Source organism: Brassica rapa, chromosome A04, assembly GCF_000309985.2.
Source record: "Brassica rapa cultivar Chiifu-401-42 chromosome A04, CAAS_Brap_v3.01, whole genome shotgun sequence".
In the NCBI taxonomy this organism is placed as follows: Eukaryota; Viridiplantae; Streptophyta; class Magnoliopsida; order Brassicales; family Brassicaceae; genus Brassica; species Brassica rapa.
The window spans coordinates 12374248-12395053 of NC_024798.2; the positions used below are offsets into that span (position 1 = coordinate 12374248).

Consider the following 20806-nt stretch of genomic DNA (forward strand, 5'->3'; position numbering starts at 1 on the left):
AACATATTCACACACACACACATCTCTGTAGATACGATAACTAAATATTCATATATTAAGGGCATGAATGGTTCAAACGCAGCGGTTGCGGTTGCGGGAGTTTGCGGATGCGGGTGGTTGCGGTTTCTAACGGTTTAAAAAGATTTGTATGACTGATTATGCGGTTAGAAATTGGTGCGTTTGCGGGATACTTATGACTCGTTAACTACAGTGGTTAAATAATAAATTAACAATATTTAAATTTTATATAATTATAAAAATATCAAAAATCATAATATTATAATAAATATAAAAATTACATTTAGAAAGTTATAGTTTTAAATTTTTAAAAATTATAGAAAATATTTTTATTTTAAAACTTTATCATATTAATTAAAAAATAAAAGATATATTTTAGTATTTTTATAATTCCAATAAAAAAATATTTTTTATTTTTATTTTTGTATTTATATTATTTAAAAAAAAAGAATTATCCTCTTGTAACTGTCCGCAACCGCAAACGCTAGTTGTAACCAATTTTTGAATTTATGAGGTTTAGAACGGTTTGATGCGGTTTAAAGCAGTTTGAGTGATTGTTTCAAAACGCCAACAACCACTACCAACCGTCAAAGTTGTGTTTGCGGATGGTAGCGGAGAAACCAGTCATACCTTAAAAACAAAGGAATGCCAAACATTTTTACAAATTTCATTTGATCTTGGGAAATCCCTCGGTGCATTTCTCGGCTCAAGATTCAGTAATCTACTAGAAAAACCTTGAGTAAAAGTATCAAGGTATCCCTAGCTACAATTCTCTGGCTAACTTTCTTCTTAAGTAGTGATGTCTTTATTTATATGGTCACTGCATAAATATTCATGTGATTATTACTCTATTATAAAAAAAATGGGACTCAAACTCGACCCATCCACCACGTGAAACCTCATGTTCAAATTGTAGTTTTATAGTATACTCGGTTTTTTTTTTGTCCCACCGTTTTAGTCAATAGCAACCTAAATAATGCATGTATAGAGGCTCCCACTACCATAATTGACATTGACATGGTTTAGTAACTTCATTCTCCAACGACCAACATCAATTCCACGAGGCAATTTGGCAGGTGCGTCGTACCAATATTTTCTGAATAAGTATATTCTTTGAACTGTCTAAGTAAAGTATATTCCCCCGGATATAAGATCATTCGACCAAAATATATTCCACATACGTTGCATATATTTCGAATTCACACATATTAACTATACGAATTTACTACATTTATAAGTTGTTTTCATCTTATCTATTCATTCTAAGAGTCCACACCGTAAACAAAAGTTAATCGATTTACATAAAACATTTTTCTATATTTATAAAATATTTTTTTTTTAAGGAGACTTACTCTCGTTCCCCAGAAAAGATATATACAGTTGATAATGAACGTGACAGAGGCATATCAATCTACCTACTAAAAATGATATATACTCACAATAACGTATCTTAATGTGGTTAGCACAATAAGGAAACAATTCGAACAAAAATGAAGAGATTAGCATGGTCGTAATTGTTTTTTTGCTGTCAAAAAAAAAATGTGGTTAGTACAATAAGGAAACAATTCGAACAAAAATGAAGTGATTAGCATGGTCGTCCGCAAGAACCAAAGGCATAAGACCCAAAAAGTTTTACATACAATGTTTCACAAAAAAACCCATCTATCCGTAGAAAATACTGTTCTGTAGGATTTGTTTTAATGCATAAATAACACGAGGATTTTTGGCAGGTGACCGACAAAATGATTAAAAAGTATGAATTTATTATAATAATAATATTATTATAGAATTATTATTATTTTGGATGTTAGCCCTACAAAGCTCAGTATGGTAATGACATTCATCACTAGATAGACCAAATCGGTCTAACTGACCAATGTCTTCCACATAGAACTGGACAAAATATCTGTAAATTTAATTCGATCCATTATTTATTTTGATTCAAACCTAAAATCTGGATATCCATAACTTTAAAAGCAATCAAATACCAATATGAAATATTCAATCAAATCATAAATACTAATATTTTTATAAACAAATATCCGATGTGTTATATGCACATATATACATATATTTAAAAATTATATATCTAACTTATATGAATATTTTATTTTATATAAGTTTACACTATTTTTATCCATTAAATTTAATATATTAGTTATAGAATTTTTTAAGTAAATATCTATATTTTGTAATAAGATATTATTATTTTATATTATTTTTAAATGTTATTTTATTTGTGCAAATCAAATCGGATATTCGGTTAAAAATCAAAAATTTTACGGATATCTAAAACACAAATTATCCGAGTTAGTACGGATTGAATCGGATGGGGATTACCTTCAAAAACCCGAATGCTCGATCCGTATCCACCCCTACTTCCACACTGCTCCCTCCTCGCCATATAAGGGGTGTTACTGTCATTTCACATGTACCTACCTAAGTTGATGCGACATTATAAATAACAAGGTGAAAGAAAGATCCATGGAAAAACAATTAGCACAGTTACAACACTTTGTCTTCTTCTTTTCTATCCTTACAATGGATACTATAGCATCAAACTCTTCGGATCTCACGACCAAGCCTAGTCCCCAAACATCTCCGTTTAGCAACATGTATTTCCTCACAACACTTCAAGCTCTTGTAGTCATTTCTCTCTTAATGATAATCAAGAAAATAAAGTCATCTTCACATAACAAGAAGCTGCACCCTCTACCACCGGGTCCCAGCGGGTTTCCGATCGTAGGGATGCTTCCAGCAATGCTTAAAAACCGTCCGGTTTTCCGGTGGCTTCATAGCCTCATGAAAGAGCTTAACACCGAGATAGCTTGTGTGCGTCTAGGAAACACTCACGTCATTCCAGTCACATGTCCTAAGATAGCACGTGAGATATTCAAGCAACAAGACGCACTCTTTGCATCAAGACCACTCACTTACGCTCAAAAGATACTCTCCAACGGCTACAAAACATGCGTGATCACACCCTTCGGCGAACAATTCAAGAAGATGAGGAAAGTGATCATGACGGAGATTGTTTGTCCGGCAAGGCACCGATGGCTACATGATAATAGAGCTGAAGAAACCGATCATCTAACCGCTTGGCTTTACAACATGGTTAAAAACTCTGAACCGGTCGATCTCCGCTTTGTTACAAGGCATTACTGTGGAAATGCTATTAAGAGGCTTATGTTCGGAACGAGGACGTTCTCGGAGAAAACCAAAACCGATGGTGGCCCAACCATGGAAGATATTGAGCATATGGAAGCTATGTTTGAGGGGTTAGGGTTTACGTTTGCGTTTTGTGTATCGGACTATCTACCCATGCTTACGGGATTGGATCTAAACGGACATGAGAAGATCATGAGAGAAGCTAGTGCGATTATGGATAAATATCATGATCCTATTATTGATGAGAGGATGAAAATGTGGAGAGAAGGAAAGAGAACTCAGATTGAAGATTTTCTAGATATTTTCATCTCTATCAAGGACGCAGATGGCCACCCTTTGCTTACCGCTGATGAAATCAAACCAACCATTAAGGTAACTAGTTGCATACATATTATATATATATATATATATATATATATTTAATTTTAAAAAAAAATTGTGTTGTAAACTAATTATATAATACGTTATAGATCTATTGTCAAATGGTATACTGATAATAGTTTAGCGGTTTTCTCCTATTGTGTTGAAGTGGCAGAAACTTGATGCGTTTAGACGTTTTTAAAATAGGCATACTTTCTACAATATATGAATCAATAATTTAAAACTAAAAATGTATTATGTGGCATTTGGAGAACATTTAAAGAAAATAAATCATAAAACCAAAACTATCTTTGAAAATGTTATTTTTGAAATTAAAATGGCTGAATTAAATTTATTCTAGCTAGTTTTAACAATTTTTAAGTTGAAGTGATGGTGAGAAAGTTGAGAAATAAAAATATTTTGTTCTGTAAAGAACCAAAAAAACTATATTATCTTGTCGCTCAAACTAACGAAAAAGGGTATAACGCCAAAACATCCACGTACAAAGTTAAAATTCACGTTGACTCTGGAGTCCATGCAAAGAATAGTAAACCAAATTACTAATCATTTCTAAATTTTATTTTATAATAGGAACTTGTAATGGCTGCTCCAGACAATCCATCGAACGCCGCGGAATGGGCCATGGCGGAGATGATAAATAAACCGGAGATCCTCCAGAAAGCAATGGAAGAGATCGAAAGAGTCGTCGGCAAAGAAAGACTCGTCCAGGAATCCGACATACCTAAACTTAACTATCTCAAAGCTATTATCCGTGAAACTTTCCGTCTTCATCCCGTCGCCGCGTTTAACCTTCCACATGTGGCACTTTCCGACACAACCGTCGCTGGTTACCATATCCCTAAAGGAAGTCAAGTTTTACTTAGCCGTTACGGTCTTGGTCGTAACCCTAAGGTTTGGTCTGATCCACTGAGCTTTAAACCGGAGAGACATCTCAATGAGTGTTTGGAAGTGACTTTAACCGAGAACGATCTCCGGTTTATCTCGTTTAGTACCGGAAAGAGAGGATGTGCTGCTCCTGCGTTAGGTACGGCCATAACTGTCATGATGCTCGCTAGGCTTTTGCAAGGGTTTAAGTGGAAACTAGCTGGAGGTGAGACACGTGTCGAGTTGATGGAATCGAGCCATGATATGTTTCTTGCGAAGCCTTTGGTTATGGTCGGAGAATTGAGGTTGTCGGAGGAACTGTACCCGATGGTAAACTGAGGCGACAGTGATGTACGGCCAGGATATAAATATGTATACTATGAATAATTATATTTATCTAAGTGTATAATCTAAAGTTTGGTCAATCATTAACCAAACTTTGTTCGGTTTTGGTCCTTTTTGGAAACACTTGAAGTGTGTTTCCTCTTTTTTTTTTTTTCTTTCTCTATATATTTTCAAAAATTATTGGTGTTACGCTGATAATTAATAAGTAGGTATTACCTCACATTTGAGTATCTATTTCTCTTGGTTTGTATCCACATCGATGTGTAGCCACGCATAACTCAATATTCTAGGTAGCTGGCAACTATTTCTCCATTCCAAAATGTATTTTGTACTTTTTGTATGGGCCCATTTGGAGTCTCGCTTTTATCACACAACATGTACTACGTCGAACCTTGTGACATAGTCCTCGTGACATAGTCCGAAAGACACCCGACGTACTACCATTAGGCCCACAAGGCCACAAGTCATCGTGTAGTACTAGTGTACTCCGTTTGAAATGAGATTGAGACCTTCCATTGGAATAAGCACAAACAAATTACATAGAAAACATTATGCTTTGGAAACCGGCGAGCATAAAGCACCATGAGTTCGAAACCAATCAAACCGGCGACAGAGGTATCAAGAAAGCTATTAGGAATCGCCAAACCAGAAGCAATGCTTAAACGAGACCACGATTACATCAAATAAAAAGATATGGAGCGCCAAGATTCACACTGGACCAACCCATCACGAACGGTCAAAACATGGAAGAGATCGAAATCGGAGCAAATAAAATAAAACGACATTGTAAATGAAACCGTTTCAATGGAAGAGAACACTCGAAGTCGTGTAACACTCCACCTCTTCGAAGGAGGACCAAAAAAAATCAAAACCATGCTGAAGAGACAATTATAGATCTGACCAGAAGCAATCCACGGCTTAAATCTAAATTTCGATCTACAAACATAGAAAAATAGTGAATAAACCACACCGATGATCACAAATATCCGGAACTTCTTAATTTGTAAGAAGTAATATCCTGTCAAAAACATACAAACGAGCATGCAATCCGAAGATAAATCTCTTCAGCAAAAGCCCAAAAAAAACGTAACACTAACAAAAGGAGACATCAGTACCACTGACATTTAAAATCTTAACAGATTTAAACACAATGGATATGGATTAAGTATAAGAGCATGTGTAGAGATTTCTCAAACGAGAATATTTAAATTTTTCTATCAATAAATAAATGGAAAGTATCTCTACGAAGTTGAAAAACCTAGGTGAGTGTATCCCATTTGAGAAACTTTCACATGTGTTTTTCAACTTTATTGAAAAACTATCCATTTATATATTCATATAAACTGTGAGATACTTCTCTTAAAAAAACTACTCACTATTTAATGTCCGAAAATTTACAAAAAAGGTAGTTGCATTTTTATAACGGTTGAAAATGAATTGTTTTTTTTTTGTGATTATTTATGATTAGTGGACTAAAATAGATTTAAACACAATGAATATAGATGACAGTGTGAGAGTTAGAGCACCATTAGACTATGTACATTAGTGTGAAAAATTCAACACACTAATTTCCACTGTTTACACTCCATATCATATTTTTCTCTCTTCCACTATTTACATTCCACATCATTTTCTCTTTCTCTTCCACCTAACAATTCAATATCTATTTATTTTTCTTATTCTACAATAGTTTATTTAATAAAATTCAACACCATATCCTATATTTTTTATATTGTCAAAAGTTCTCAACTGGTTTAATTAAGGGGAATTGCCACTAATACCACTTTTCTAATACCACTTTTCAACTTTACACTTTTCAAATTTACCCTTAAAATTTTAATAGGCAAAATACTATTGTACCCTTCATTTCATTAATTTAACCTAGATCTATTTCTTCTCCAAATGTCTGTCACGAGATGAAATTGAGATTAAATTGAGACGAGCTCCAACGAGATCTCCGGCGAACTTGGCGATCTCCGGCGAACTCGACCGACGAACTCTACCGACGAACTCGACCGACAATCTACGGCGAATTCGGCTATCTTCAAGTTTGTTTGTTTGTTGTTATTTTGTCAATAGAGAGAGTATTGGCGTGAGGATGAGCTCTTATCGTTCATGAGCTATGCAGTTTAGTATCAGACTCCGTTCTAGACCTCTCCCGCGGTTTGCTCGAGCTCCAATCCACACTCGAAGGGTTTTTGATTCTTATCGGTTACGAATAGAAATATGGGGATTGGAAGTTCAATTCGACCGAGAATCATCCGTTTGTGAGGGTATGTGACACAAATAGCCGTTCCTGATCATTTTAGCTTGATTTCTCATAATCGATCAATTTCTGGAAAAGAAGACGAAGCTTTTCTCATGAGGTTTTAAAAATTTCAAATTTATAAAACCTTATAAATATTTATCAATGAGGAACATAGTGTTATGTTTTATCGTTTTTTGATATATCTTGTTGATTCTTCAAGCTTTAAGTAATTTTGTGTTGAATATATTTTGACTCCTACTAACTTATATTTCTTTCTTCTCCAGATCTTTGTCCCGCGATCAAATTGGGAGTTGCTCCAAACGAAATCACCGGTGAACTTTGCGATCTCTAGCAAACTTGGCGAGATGTAGACGCGATCCGGCGAACAGAAGAAGAAGATTGTCGAAGGTGTCAAGATAATTTGAGGAGGAAGCATCAAAGAAGGTGATTTTTGTCTTCTACTTTTGTTTTTCTGAAAATGATTTGTTTAAGTAATTTCATGTTGAAAATTTCCAAACATGATCTTTTTATGTGATGTTTGACAAAGGTGTCGATATTGAAATTGAAATTATACTCTGTGATATTTATAAGCCCTTATAAATTTTATATTATAGAAAAGACATACTATTTCTATAAGTTTTGATGTTTGAATATATATTAGGATATAATTCATTGGGATTTCACTGTTGATAAAGAAAGAAGAGGTTCAATTAGTGTTATTCCTAAAGATATATCCTACAAAGAGTTGATTAGGGTAGTTCTAGAAGATTTTACAATAGATAACAATATAAAGTTTAGCTACGTTTCACCATCAAAGTCTATCTTTGGTACAGAAGATGCTCTTCCAGTTTTTATTAGGAATGATTTCCAAGTAGTATCCTTTATGAGCAAACATAAATATAGTGGAGAACTTTATTCAGCTTTGACTAACAATTTATGAAGTAAACTCTTTGGTTATGTTTTATTTATAAATTTTATTATTTACATTGCCACAATTACTAGTTACTAACAATTTATGAAGTAAACTCTTTAGTTATGTTTTATTCTCTGACAATTTTGTTGCTTTTTAATAGGAATTAAGCTTGGTTAGGTTGGCGTTGAATGCCCTGCAAGGTGTTCTTCTCTTATTAGCATACAGAAGCTCTCTTATGGATTATGCTCTGAGCCAGCTGATAGGAAAACCCACAAAAGTCTGAGCTTGTGGCATCGGTTATCAAGTACTAACGCCTTAGGAGAGATTCTTTGAAACATAGGCTGTTTTGGTTCTTTGGTCTTTCTTCTCCATAACTTCGTAGACCCATTTCATGAACTTCAAGTTGGAAGTTGAGGGACAAAGGGAAGCTGTAAAGTAGGTGAAAATGAAGAAGCCAAAAACAAGAGCCATTATACTCTTGTTAATCAGGCTTTTGCTATTGCTCTGAAAAAGGTCCTAGAAGGCTATATATCTGGTCTGTATACATTATGTGCATCTGCAGAACTGAGGCGTTCATGTAACATTGTGGTTTTGTAAACCCTTTATAAATTTTTATAAACCATTATAAATTCAGAAACCCCAAGTATCTCTCAATGCTCAATTATCTCAATGCTCAATTATACCTTTTTATAAGGCCTTATAAAAGAAACTGTAAAAGAATGATGTTATTTAATAAGCAAGGAAATGGTGGAAAGTTGGTTAATTTGGTGATTTATAAACTCTTATAAATAGATTTATAAACCTTGTAAATTAATTTATGAACACTTATAAATAAATGTAAAAATTCTTATAAATAGCTTATAAGTTCTTGTAAATAGTTTTATAAACCCTTTTAAATAGTTTTATAAATATTTATATATGTTTTAAAAACTTTATAGATGGTTGATACAAGGTTTTATAAGCTCTTATAAAATTTATAAGTGATTTTATAAAGGTAACCCGCTTGAGGTATTTATTACAATTTTTATATTTATAAGGCGTTATAAAAGAAACCGTAAAACAATATATATATATATATTCTTAGCCTTATGCTTTTATGTTTTCATAGGGAAGCACAATTATCAAGAAGATTGGAGTTGCAGAAAGAGAGAGAAGACACGTGCTTTTATATGTAATATATATGTTCTTGACACATATAAGAAAAACAAGACACATGTCTTTCGGTAATATATATGTGTAACACGTGTTCTTATAAGTGATTGTAAGCTGTAAATCATTTGTACTTTACATTTACTCTAGTTTCTTTTTTTCAGAAAATTAGTAACGAGCATCTTCATGTATTTATATCACCGATTTTACTTTTTAAACTTATAATAGCTGTATGAATATTTACTTCTAAATGTAAAGATTTATAAAATCTTATAAAAGATTTATAAACTCTTGCAAAAGATTTATAAACTCTTGAAAAAGATTAATAAAATCTTATAAATATTTATATATGTTTTAAAAACTTTATAGATGCTTGATACAAGGTTTTATAAGCTCTTATAAAATTTATAAGTGATTTTATAAAGGTAACCCGCTTGAGGTATTTATTACAATTTTTATATTTATAAGGCCTTATAAGAGAAATCGTAAAACAATATATATATATATATATATATATATATATATATTTAGCCTTATGTTTTATGTTTTCAGAGGGAAACACAATTTTCAAGAAGATTGGAATTGCAGAAAGAGAGAGAAGACACGTGTTTTTATATGTAATATATATGTTCTTGACACATATAAGAGAAACAAGACACATGTCTTTCTGCAATATATATGTGTAACACGTGTTCTTATAAGTGATTGTAAGCTGTAAATCATTTGTACTTTACATTTACTCTAGTTTCTTTTTTCAGAAAATTAGTAACGGGCATCTTCATGTATTTATATCACCAATTTTACTTTTTAAACTTATAATAGCTTTATGAATATTTTGCTTCTAAATGTAAAGATTTATAAAATCTTATAAATGATTTTTAAGACTTTATAAATGAAATTACCTTTCTAAATATTTATAAATGATTTTATAAAACCTTATAAATATTTGGTGTATTCTTATAAGTGATTTTATAAAAGTTTATAAATCATTAATAGGAATATATATAAACTATTGATAAAGGTTTATAAATGATTTCTGAATTTTCATAAATGATTTATAAACATTTATAAATTATTTATTATATTTATAAAGCCTTATAAGGATTTTATTATGATGATATAATTTGATATGGTTTTTCTGCCTCTTCTTTATAAAACAATTATATCATTTCTCAGATTTTCTTAGCAAACAGAGGTACATCATTAACATCATCCACAATCAACTAAAGGATATATATATAGACTCGGTAAGATTCAATCATGATTCATGAGCAAATCTACACTCAAGAACAATTCAACATCCATAAATATTCTATAATTCACCACAAAACAGTTAAGTCAAAGAGAAAGAGAAGCAAAAGATTCTCACTGCAGGAGGCAGGCCGAGCAGGACGATGGACGTAAAGCAAGCAAATCTTCTTGCTGGAGAAGTTTCTTGCCGCCCATAACACCGTCGTTTTGCTCCTCTCCACGTCTTCCGCCACAACCACAAAGATCGTCTGATCCACATCTAAAGCCGCCTCCGGAAACTTCTCCAACACTGAACTGTTAAGAAACGCAGAACCCAAAACAAAACTTTCAGATTCTGCCAACTTTCTTATTGTGAATCGACCATTCACCAACAATTAAAATAAACCTCTTCCAAAAACATACAACTATTGCTTCAACGAACAAAAGAATATCACACACTATAGCAAAGCAAAGGCTTATCCTTTTCAATCTTAACTTTTGTAAAACGAAAATAAGTAAAGGGTGGAAAGAAAAGCATTACATTGTTGAACACCAAGGACAGTTGCTGTGAGAAACCTCGAGTTAGGTCGATGCCTTACATTAGGCTTCTCAAGATAAGCTTGGACGCTATCTTTTTCAGCTTGTAAATCTGATATAGAGTGCCTGAAAATTTTCTGCCACGAAACTTGTGGAAACGCTATGGTCTTTGTATGTGAGAGAGAAAGCAAGTAAAAAAGTAAATGGAACAAAATCAACAACTGAGAAACAGAGGTTTCACAATCAAGGAATCAGAGGAGATTAGTTCGCTAAAGGGAACATATTCTGCAATTTAAGACACAAGAAAAAACAAAAAAAAATCTCAATGATTGTTCAATAAGATTTAAGAGAAAAACAAAAGTCAATGATGAAAATAGTGATTACCATTGTACATCGAAGCAAATGTGTGCTTGCAGGGTTGTGGCTCTCATATAAGCTTGAACACAACTTCTCAGGAACTGAACATATCAATTACATTACAAAATAACTTAGATTTACAAAGGGTTATAAATGATTTTAAGTTGTCAAAAACTCAATGTTTTCACAATCAAAACTGTTTATCTTAGATCGACCTGTACAAATTAGAAGTCTAAAGCAACCTTGTTTGATTTTTCGACTAGAGTAACCACAAAATCGAAATTTCGCAAAATTAATCGACACAAACAAAAAAAGGAAAAATTAGATGCATACCAGTTGGGAATCTTGTACAGAAGTAGGAGTCGACAGTGTGAACCGCAGAGAACCAGTGGAATGAGAGAGAGATGGTGGATCTCCGGTGAATCGGAGGTAGAGAGGAAGAAAAAAGATCGCGAGAGAGACGGTGGATCTCCGGTGAATCGGAGGCAGAGAAGAAGAAAAAAGATCGAGAGAAAGAGAGAGGAAAAGAAGATGATCGCGAGAGAGAGATAAAGTTAGGGCTAGTATGGTCTTTTGGTCATTAATGAAAAGTGTATTTGTGAAAATGACCTCATACTAGTGGTATACTTGAAATGTGGTACCAAAGAAAGTGTAGAAGTAAAATTTCTCCTTTAATTAAGATCATAAAAAGTAATAATTTATTACATTTTAACAAATATCAAAAATAGAAAATATGAATAGTCATTAAATATTTCTTTTAAAAATCATATTATTAAAAAAAATTTACAGAAACTTAAAATGCATTACAACACAATAACAAACACACAAAACAACTAATAAAGCACACATGACTTATTTAATAAAATAAACACATGGTAGAACCGATAGTGGCATGAAAAAAATTTCTGGAAAATCATAGTTTGGTATATTTTGGAATTGGCTAAAAGAGTGATTTTGAAATTGATAGTTGTTGAGATTTGGATAGTTAAACGGTAATTAGTAGAATTTTGGGTATTAGAAGAGTTATTGTTAAGATTCATTAGAGTAAAAAAGATAGTTAAGAATATAATCAAGAGCTTAAAGGTTATAGAAAATTATAGTAGAAATAGAAGTTTTTTTATCCAAATCAAATGAATTAAATCTATATTTATAGAGTATAAAAGTTATGAATTTTGATATATACAAAATAAATTATAAATTAATTTAGCTGTAAATAATTGTTGTTGAATAATTGAGATAAAAAAATCCAGAATCTACACAATCCAATAACAAAGAAACACATGTGAAAATTGAGTCCCATTTTTTGTGTATTCAACGGTTGAATCCATGTAAGCATTCAACATCTCCATTATTCGGTCTCTTATTTTTTCAACTATTGAAAATATTCATTCAACAACTCTGATGTACATAGCGTTAATGGTAAATATGTAGAAAAACGGTTCTTAATAATATAATAATAGTATTTTAATATTGTTTAATTACATGATTTAATTAATTAGAAGAGAAAACATTAGACCAAGAAAATGGAATACTTGGCACTTGTTTTCAAGAAGGATTCATAAAAGTTCCAAAAGAAGGATGTTTAACTGTTCACGTGTTTTCCTATTTATTTTTACTGTTTTATTCTCCAAGTAGTCTTCTAGTAGGTACCATGACTATAGATGCTTCTGTGTTTGAGGTCTAACGGAGATTAAACACAATGAATAAACCTAAAGTTTGAGAACATGTGCAGTGGAGATATCTCAAACGCAATATCTCATAATTTCTATCAATAAATAAATAGAAAGTCTCTCATTAAAATTGAAAAATCCATGTGTGTGTCTCTCATTTGAAAAACTTTCTATTTAAATTTGGAAATTTTCATATTTACTACATTCCATATATGCCACCACTAAAGAGACATCGTTGATACCATTATTCATATTTACCACATTGTTGCTCTATATATATATAATAAATAATTATTGAAAAAATAAAAATAAAAACTATTTTTATGTTTTTGAAATATACTTTTTAAATTTTGAACTTTTTTATAATTTTTTTTTGAATTTTTCCAAAATAGTTTTTTTCAAATTTTCTTTTTGAAGTTCAAAAATTATTTTGAAGCTATTTTTAAATTTTTTTAAAGTATTTATTTATATATTTATAGAATTCTAAACTTCAAATTCCAAAAACCCTACTCCACTCCACCCATCAACTTTAAACTTAAGTCTAGATTAATTAACCCTAGAGTTATAAATGTTTTTTTCATTCTTTAAAAGTAAAATTGCCACAAAGACCACATTCATAGTACCACTTTTCATGTTTACACTAACTATTTTTACCCTCACTTTTAATGAATGGTAAAATACAATTATATCCTTAGGGTTAACTAATCTAGACTTATGGTTTAGAGTTGAGGGATGGGGTAGGATTTTTGGAATGTGAAATATATGATTCTAATAAATATATAAATACTTAAAAAATAGATAAAAATTTTTAAAAATAGTTTCAAACATAATTTTTGTTTTTCAAAAAGAAATTTGAAAAAAAAAAATTCGAAAAAAAAAATTTATAAAAAAGTTCGAATTTGAAAAAGCATAATTCGAAAACATAAAAAAAAAATTTACATTTTCTTTTTTTTATTTTACATTTTTTTCAATAATGATTTATTATATATATAAATAACAAGGGCATAAAAGTCTTTTGCCACTTAATGAAGATGGTATTTTTGAAAATGTCTCATTAGTGGTTGTAAAAATGAAAAGTGGTACCATGAAAGTGGTAAACATGTAATTTTCCCAAAAGTAAAGGTAAAACTATTTAAGGTAAATATGCGAAGCGGTTATGTGAGTATCCTATTTTTGGTAATTTCCTTTTATATTTTTATATAAATTGGGAAATATTTCTCTTAAGAATTTCTTATTATTGATGGTATGAGAATTTGCAAAAATAATTAAAATGAATATGTTTTATGATATTTATGATTAGTGGATTAAAACATAAAAGGGCGATTAGAAATAAATTAACAGTATAAATATATTATATAATTATAAAGCATCAAATATTATAATAGTAAATATAAAATATTATTAAGTATATAGTTAATAACGAGAAGACTATGTATATAATACTTGTATTAATTTTTATTAATACTTAGATGCAATCATTATTTTAATAAGAAATTTTTTATTTTGTGGAGATTAATATTAAAATAAGTTAGTTTGTTAGATTTATTATAGTAGTGATGGAGGGAAAAATGATCAAGGCAGTTTTGATTTATAAGTCTTTTAAATATAAAACCATGGTATATGATTAGTGAATATCAACTAGAAGTTTCAAATTTATTCATATATTTTTATAACTATATTAACAAAAATTATCTTTTAAAAATGTTATATATATGGAATCGAGAAAACTAATGAACTCCTTTATGTTAATTTTCATATGCATGTATAAATTATTGTGCTTTAAAATGTACTAGATTTTGATCCGCACAACCGTGGATGTGTATATTTTCATGTTTATATATAGATATTTATTTTTCACAACCAATATACATTTTTAATGTTACTCACATATTTAAATGTTTGTATAATTATTTCAAATACAATAATTTTATAGTTTTTATGCTGCAAATTCAAATCATCACATATATATATGTTGCTTCTTGTTATATATTTTTCTTATTGAATTTACGTTTTATTATTAAACCAAATTTTTCTATGCATGAAAAACATATTTAAAAATTATTTTGTATATAATTTCTTATGATCTCGTAACCCGTAATTCAAAGGGCTAAATTTTCTTTAGCAATTTTTTTATGTTTATTCATTTTATATAATAAATTACTATATAAAAAGTTTTAGATAATTTAACTTTTTATACATGTATTATATAGTTTACTAATGTTAACTCGTTCTATAAACACATTATATTTTTAGCTTAAATATTTTTTTTATTAAATAAAATATATTAACTTATCAATTTAAAATAATTTTATCATATTTAGTTCAATATAATGGTTTTTTTAAATTATAGATATTATTATAAAATATATAAAATAAGATACAATTTTATTCTTTTCATTTTATAAATTACAGCTGAATATATATTAATGTATAATAACATTTAATTACTAGTTACGAAATTAGTGAAAATATTTATATTCAGTTTTTGACAATTAAGATCTTGTATAATGTTGTTCAACAGATTTGCTAGAATTTTTTAATATATATATATTTATATATATATAAATTAAAAGATATCAAAAGATATTTTGATTAAAGTAGTTAAAAAGATTATTTATTATTAGCATTAAGGATATATAGATTTAATTAAAAAAATAAACGTTGGTCTACAAAAAATATTACACATAAAAAAAGTCATAAATTTTATTTTAATAGAATAGATTTATATATATATATATTATTAAATTAACATAGAAATAAATATTTATTTCTAAGAAAATCTTTTAAAACTATGATTAAAATTTATTTTGAAATTAATGAATTTCATTTTTATTATGATTGAATATAAATTAAAATATTTTAATTTTATTTTTTCTTTTATAAATCAAAACTAAATTCTATTTTAATTTTTAATTAAATTTTATGATACTTTAAATTAAAAATAACTAATTTTTCGAAAATAAATTAAAAAATTCTAAAAATATTTTGTTAAAACCTTTTAAATATATGCATTTCAAATAAAAAAATGGGTCCGTTAAAATAAAAATATTAAAAAATATAATAAAGAACTTATGTACAATTTGATATTTTTTAGGAATGGTACGAACCAAAAAAATTACATATGAAAGAAATAATACCTTATGTTTTAATAGTGTAGATTATTATGATTCCATTTATATACACTAAAGAAGATTGTCATGCCCTTGCAAATATTCTTATTTGTTAGTTATTTTCCCCATCTCTCACCTAATACTTTTATTTTCTTGATTTGTTTTGTTTTTTTTTTAATAATAAAAGTTGTGGAGTAAAAAAGAAAAGGGGGCTACGGTCTTCTAGCGAACTCCTGTCATTCGTTTCTTTCTTCTTCTTCTTCTACTCATCACTTTTCTTATCTCTCGCGCACGCACAGCTCTTCCTTGCCATTTGAATAACAAGGTACGATTCTCCAACTACAGTGAAGTCTGTCTGTGTGTATCGATTCTTCTCCATCGCTTTAGATTTTGTAATCCGATTGAAACCATCGATGTTTCCCCCGCAAAGGGAAAACTTGTGGCTAAGAAATGATTTTGCCTTTGTCGTTAGTGGATGAAGAAATCGAAAATTGAAATTCTTATTCTGCCTTTTGGATTTGAAATATGCCAAGTTCGTTCATTGTTTGTGCTTGCTTGGGAATCCAATCTTTTGTATTGCGTTTGCTTCTTAGGATTCATGTTGATTTTGAACCTCAAAGTTACTTAATTTGTGATTGCAGGGAGAGTTGGTATTGACTGAGCTAAAAACAATGGCTTCCATACAATTTGGGAGTACATGTGTTGCTCAATGGAGTATTCGTCCTCATTTTGCTCTCACAGCTTATCATCCTAGCAGCGGACTCCAATCATCAACCCGCCAACAAAAGTATTTACTTTTATTTCTGTTAAAAATGTCTCTCTCTCGTTTGGATTAAGTTATTGAAACTTGAAAGTAGTTTGCTTTCTTCACATTTCACATCTTAAGATTAGTCTTCGTTGTGTTCCTTCCTTGGCTAATGAATGAGACAGAAAGTAAGACATCTTTGATTACTTTTTGCCAGTTCCATGAGGAGCCAAATAAACTGTTTGGGAGCTTCAAGGTCCAGTATGTTCTCACACGGCTCCCTGCCCTTCTTGTCCATGGCCGGTTCTAGAGGTGTGCAACCTCGTAGAGGTTCTCGCTTCACTGTTAGAGCTGATGCAGTACGTCTTCCCTTTGCAGAAATGTGTATGTATATCTGGCTTGCTTAGATCACACTTTTTTATGATCTCCATTCTTGATTCTAGGATTACTATTCGGTCCTCGGAGTTTCGAAAAATGCAACCAAATCGGAGATTAAAAGCGGTATGCTTCCATCATGATCAAAGCTGTGGTCCGAAAACTCTTCTCTTTGTGTTTCTTTGTTTTGTTATGACACTTATTCACTCCTCGCTCTTGCTTCAGCTTATCGGAAGCTTGCTAGGAATTACCATCCGGATGTCAACAAGTAAGTGACATACTGCATTTGCTGAGATTGGTTCTGTATATCTTGATAAAAAGAGGATAGGATCGACATTCACGTACATCATAAGAACTGTAGCCAAATGTAAGATACGCTGGATTGGAGAAAACCAGCAAGCATAATAACTCAATAGGCAGGCATTAGCTAAACACAGACCGAAAATATGAAATGCTTAGAAACCGCTTATTTTCGTTCAAGGCTGATACAATGTGCTTACAGGGAACCTGGTGCAGAAGAGAAATTCAAAGAAATAAGTAATGCATATGAGGTGAAAATGAAAAACTTCTGCAGATACCTTTTATTTAGCCTGTTGAGGTTTCTCTTGACAATATTTTGATTTACAGGTCTTATCAGATGATGAAAAGAAGTCTCTTTACGATAGGTTCGGTGAGGCCGGAGTCAAAGGCGCTGGTGGAATGGGAGGCATGGGGGTACGTTGTTCTTAACAAAGATTTATTCTCTAAAGACACTCCAAGCTAACTCTCTGTTCACGTCTTGGTTTGTTTCTTCACAGGACTTTAGTAATCCTTTCGATCTGTTCGAGTCATTATTTGAAGGTATGGGTGGGATGGGAGGTGGTGGTGGGATGGGCAGAGGTTCAAGAAGCAGAGCCGTAGACGGTCAAGACGAGTATTACTCCCTCATCTTGAACTTCAAAGAAGCAGTTTTCGGGATGGAGAAGGAGATAGAGATAACCCGCCTCGAGAGCTGCGGGACTTGCGAAGGCTCTGGCGCAAAACCAGGAACCAAACCGACCAAATGCACAACCTGCGGCGGTCAAGGCCAAGTGGTTTCGTCAGCAAGGACTCCTCTCGGTGTATTCCAACAAGTCATGACCTGCTCCTCCTGTAACGGCACCGGAGAGATCTCCACGCCGTGCGGTACCTGCTCAGGAGACGGACGCGTGAGGAAGACCAAACGGATAAGTCTCAAAGTACCAGCCGGGGTTGATTCCGGTAGCCGGTTGAGAGTGAGAGGAGAAGGCAATGCAGGGAAGAAAGGAGGTTCACCGGGTGATCTTTTTGTTGTCATAGAGGTTATACCGGACCCGGTTCTGAAACGGGAGGACACTAATATTCTCTACACTTGCAAGATATCTTATATAGACGCTATCTTAGGGACGACACTGAAGGTTCCAACGGTGGATGGGACGGTAGATTTGAAAGTACCGGCCGGGACACAGCCGGGGACGACGCTGGTGATGGCGAAAAAGGGAGTTCCGGTGTTGAACAAGAGTAACATGAGAGGGGATCAGCTGGTGAGAGTGCAAGTGGAGATACCGAAGAGGTTGAGCAAAGAGGAGAAGAAGCTTATTGAGGAGCTTGCTGATATGAGCAAGAACAAGACTGCTAATAGCAGCAGCAGTAGTGTTAGATGAGATTAGAAAGAAGAAAGTTTTTGACATTTGGAAATGTGAATCTATTATATGAATATGAATATTTACACATTGTTCTTTCTTGCTCTGTAAGCTTATGATAATTGGAATGACTCTTGCAAAGAGGAAGTAAAGGGATGATGAAAATGATCATTGTTGTTGTCGTGAAGAGAAACTGAAAATGTTTAGGAGTTTTTTTGTGTTTTTGTTCTTCAGAGTTAAATTTAAAGTACATATCAAAACTGTTTGGGTATATTTGAAATTTTATTACTGATTGGCTGATACGAACTCTCGACCTCAGGAGTGTGAATTTCGTTTTTCGAAAAGCGTGAAAAAAATAATTGGGGTGAGAGAGGCTCGAACTCTCGACCTCCGGATCACTCAGTAGCTATGAGACCGACGCGCTAGCCAACTGCGCCACCACCCCTTGTTGAAGACTCATATCAAAAATACGTAATATTCTCAAAAACAAAAAGCTATTGAGATCTAAGGTACGATTCACCTTCCTCATCTAGTCTCTTTAAATTTGTGTTGGACTCTTCGTCAATACAACTAGGGTTTTCTATGGAAAGGTTTAGCCTTTATGCTGTGATGTGCACTGCTTATTTTCTCTGAAAACTTGGTTTGAAGTATGTGTTAGTTCCACCAATTTTGTTTTTTTTTTGACGATGCCAATGTTGTATATTGCATACGAAAGACTGTTTTTTATTTCTTTCTATTTGATTAAAGAAATAGGTTAGTATTTGATTCATGATATGTTTGTGCATTGGTAGAGTAAGAAAGACAGATTACTTAATTGTGTAGCAATGCAGGGAGCGTATTGAGCTAAAATGGGTGTAACACAATTTAGAAGTAGTCAATTTGCAGTGAGAGCTTATCATCCCAGCAGAATCAAGCAAAAGTAGGCTCTCTAAAGTTCTTGAAAAAAAAAAAAGGCCACTGGAATCTAGTGGCATTACTAATCAAGTTTTTGGAAAGAGTATCTCAAAGTTTCTTTCTTTTTTTTTTGCCAGTTCCATGAGGAGCCAAATCAATTGTTTGGGAGCTTCAAGTTCGAGTATGTTCTCACATGGTTCCTTGTCCATGGCCGGAACGTCTAGAAATATGCAGAGTCACAGAGCGAACACGTTTGATTTCTTATGTGGTACAGACAATACAGTGAGTGTCCCTATTTTTTTCTACCCTTTTACAGAGAATGTTTTATATCTAACCTCACTACTTTTTTTTTTATGCCTAGGATTACTATTCCCTTCTTGGAGTTTCAGAACATTCTACCCTATCTGAGCTTAAAAAAGGTATATATGATCAAACCCCTCTGTGATGACTTGGTACTTCACTTTTTGGTATGACATTGATTTGTTCTTACTCTTGTTTAAAAGCTTACTGGAGACTGGCTAAGACATACCATCCAGATGTGAACAAGTAAGCCTTCATCTTATGAAAGATTTAAAACATATACTCGAATGTTGATATAAAGAACCTTAAGCTTGCAGGGATCCTGATGCAGCAGATAAATTCATAGAAATAAATAATGCATATGAGGTCAAAATGAACCCTTTACTCCTTTTGTTCTAGAGATGCTTTTTTTCTGCTGACTAAAAGAAGCAAAGCTTTTTTTTTGTGTGGTTGGTGCAGGTGTTGTTAGATGAAATGAAAGCCTATGATGCACCGGGACGGATACGGGGATTGAAAGCTGTTGATGATATTTGTGAGGAAGAAGTAATAATACCCATCAAGAGGACTTGTTACGATTTGTATTCTCTAAAGACTCTTATGGCCAAATGCACCACTTGCGGCGGGCAAGGTCATGTGTACACATCAGTGAAAACTCCTCTTGGTATGAAGCAAGAAGCCCTGACTTGCTCCTCCTGTAATGGCACTGGCCATGTCTTTGATCTTCGAACATCTGACATCTCTTAAGGCTTTATTAAGCTCTTCTGTTTTTTAAATTAACTATTTAGTGACTAATGCATAAGTATTTATTTGACCAGTTCCTAAGCTCCAATGCGTCTTCTTTCAAAATACAAAGGCAAAAATA

The 20806-nt window shown here is 32.0% G+C and overlaps 3 protein-coding genes, 1 long non-coding RNA gene and 1 other non-coding gene across 9 annotated transcripts; 3 read left to right on the forward strand and 2 right to left on the reverse strand.

Moving 5' to 3' along the window:
* The first annotated feature begins 447 nt into the window (after positions 1-447).
* LOC103864341 (tryptophan N-monooxygenase 2) lies at positions 448-5110 on the forward strand. Its single transcript, XM_009142097.3, has 2 exons — positions 448-3558; positions 4138-5110. Exons 1-2 carry the CDS (start codon positions 2503-2505, stop codon positions 4768-4770), a joined length of 1689 nt encoding a protein of 562 aa, XP_009140345.2. The 5' UTR covers positions 448-2502; the 3' UTR covers positions 4771-5110.
* Positions 5111-10232: 5122 nt separating this feature from the next.
* LOC117133402 lies at positions 10233-13538 on the reverse strand. 2 transcript variants are annotated; one of them, XR_004457177.1, is made up of 4 exons: positions 11544-13538; positions 11238-11311; positions 10858-11138; positions 10233-10631 (listed from the first exon to the last, which is right to left on the reverse strand). It is a non-coding gene; the product is annotated as an uncharacterized LOC117133402 (long non-coding RNA). The 2 variants fall into 2 exon arrangements; XR_004457176.1 differs by having other exon boundaries at positions 10858-13538.
* Positions 13539-16103: 2565 nt separating this feature from the next.
* On the forward strand, positions 16104-18974 carry LOC103864342 (chaperone protein dnaJ A6, chloroplastic). Its single transcript, XM_009142098.3, has 8 exons — positions 16104-16315; positions 16632-16777; positions 16953-17094; positions 17179-17236; positions 17336-17378; positions 17613-17661; positions 17738-17824; positions 17908-18974. The coding sequence occupies exons 2-8, from the start codon at positions 16662-16664 to the stop codon at positions 18769-18771; spliced, it is 1359 nt and encodes a 452-aa protein (XP_009140346.1). The 5' UTR covers positions 16104-16315; positions 16632-16661; the 3' UTR covers positions 18772-18974.
* Positions 18975-19110: 136 nt separating this feature from the next.
* TRNAM-CAU lies at positions 19111-19195 on the reverse strand. The gene is given in 2 exon segments: positions 19111-19146; positions 19158-19195. It is a non-coding gene; the product is annotated as a tRNA-Met (tRNA).
* Positions 19189-20755, forward strand: LOC103864343 (chaperone protein dnaJ A6, chloroplastic). 4 transcript variants are annotated; one of them, XM_018658199.2, is made up of 7 exons: positions 19189-19503; positions 19581-19669; positions 19782-19926; positions 20006-20063; positions 20148-20190; positions 20262-20310; positions 20404-20755. In XM_018658199.2, the coding sequence occupies exons 2-7, from the start codon at positions 19599-19601 to the stop codon at positions 20686-20688; spliced, it is 651 nt and encodes a 216-aa protein (XP_018513715.1). In that variant the 5' UTR covers positions 19189-19503; positions 19581-19598; the 3' UTR covers positions 20689-20755. The 4 variants fall into 4 exon arrangements, with proteins under 4 accessions (XP_018513715.1, XP_009140347.1, XP_018513716.1 ...); XM_009142099.3 differs by having other exon boundaries at positions 19189-19397; XM_018658200.2 differs by having other exon boundaries at positions 19189-19340.
* The last annotated feature ends 51 nt before the right edge of the window (positions 20756-20806 follow it).

What these genes read in the sequence shown, in the direction of transcription:
- LOC103864341 (XM_009142097.3), top strand. Translation starts at nt 2,503, where the DNA reads ATGGAAAAACAATTAGCACAGTTACAACACTTTGTCTTCTTCTTTTCT. An exon ending in AAATCAAACCAACCATTAAG is followed by an intron (nt 3,559 to 4,137) that starts GTAACTAGTTGC and finishes ATTTTATAATAG; the next exon opens with GAACTTGTAATGGCTGCTCC.
- LOC103864342 (XM_009142098.3), top strand. Translation starts at nt 16,662, where the DNA reads ATGGCTTCCATACAATTTGGGAGTACATGTGTTGCTCAATGGAGTATT. An exon ending in TCATCAACCCGCCAACAAAA is followed by an intron (nt 16,778 to 16,952) that starts GTATTTACTTTT and finishes ACTTTTTGCCAG; the next exon opens with TTCCATGAGGAGCCAAATAA. An exon ending in CAAATCGGAGATTAAAAGCG is followed by an intron (nt 17,237 to 17,335) that starts GTATGCTTCCAT and finishes CTCTTGCTTCAG; the next exon opens with CTTATCGGAAGCTTGCTAGG.
- LOC103864343 (XM_018658199.2), top strand. Translation starts at nt 19,599, where the DNA reads ATGGGTGTAACACAATTTAGAAGTAGTCAATTTGCAGTGAGAGCTTAT. An exon ending in TATGTGGTACAGACAATACA is followed by an intron (nt 19,927 to 20,005) that starts GTGAGTGTCCCT and finishes TTTTATGCCTAG; the next exon opens with GATTACTATTCCCTTCTTGG. An exon ending in AAATAAATAATGCATATGAG is followed by an intron (nt 20,311 to 20,403) that starts GTCAAAATGAAC and finishes TGGTTGGTGCAG; the next exon opens with GTGTTGTTAGATGAAATGAA.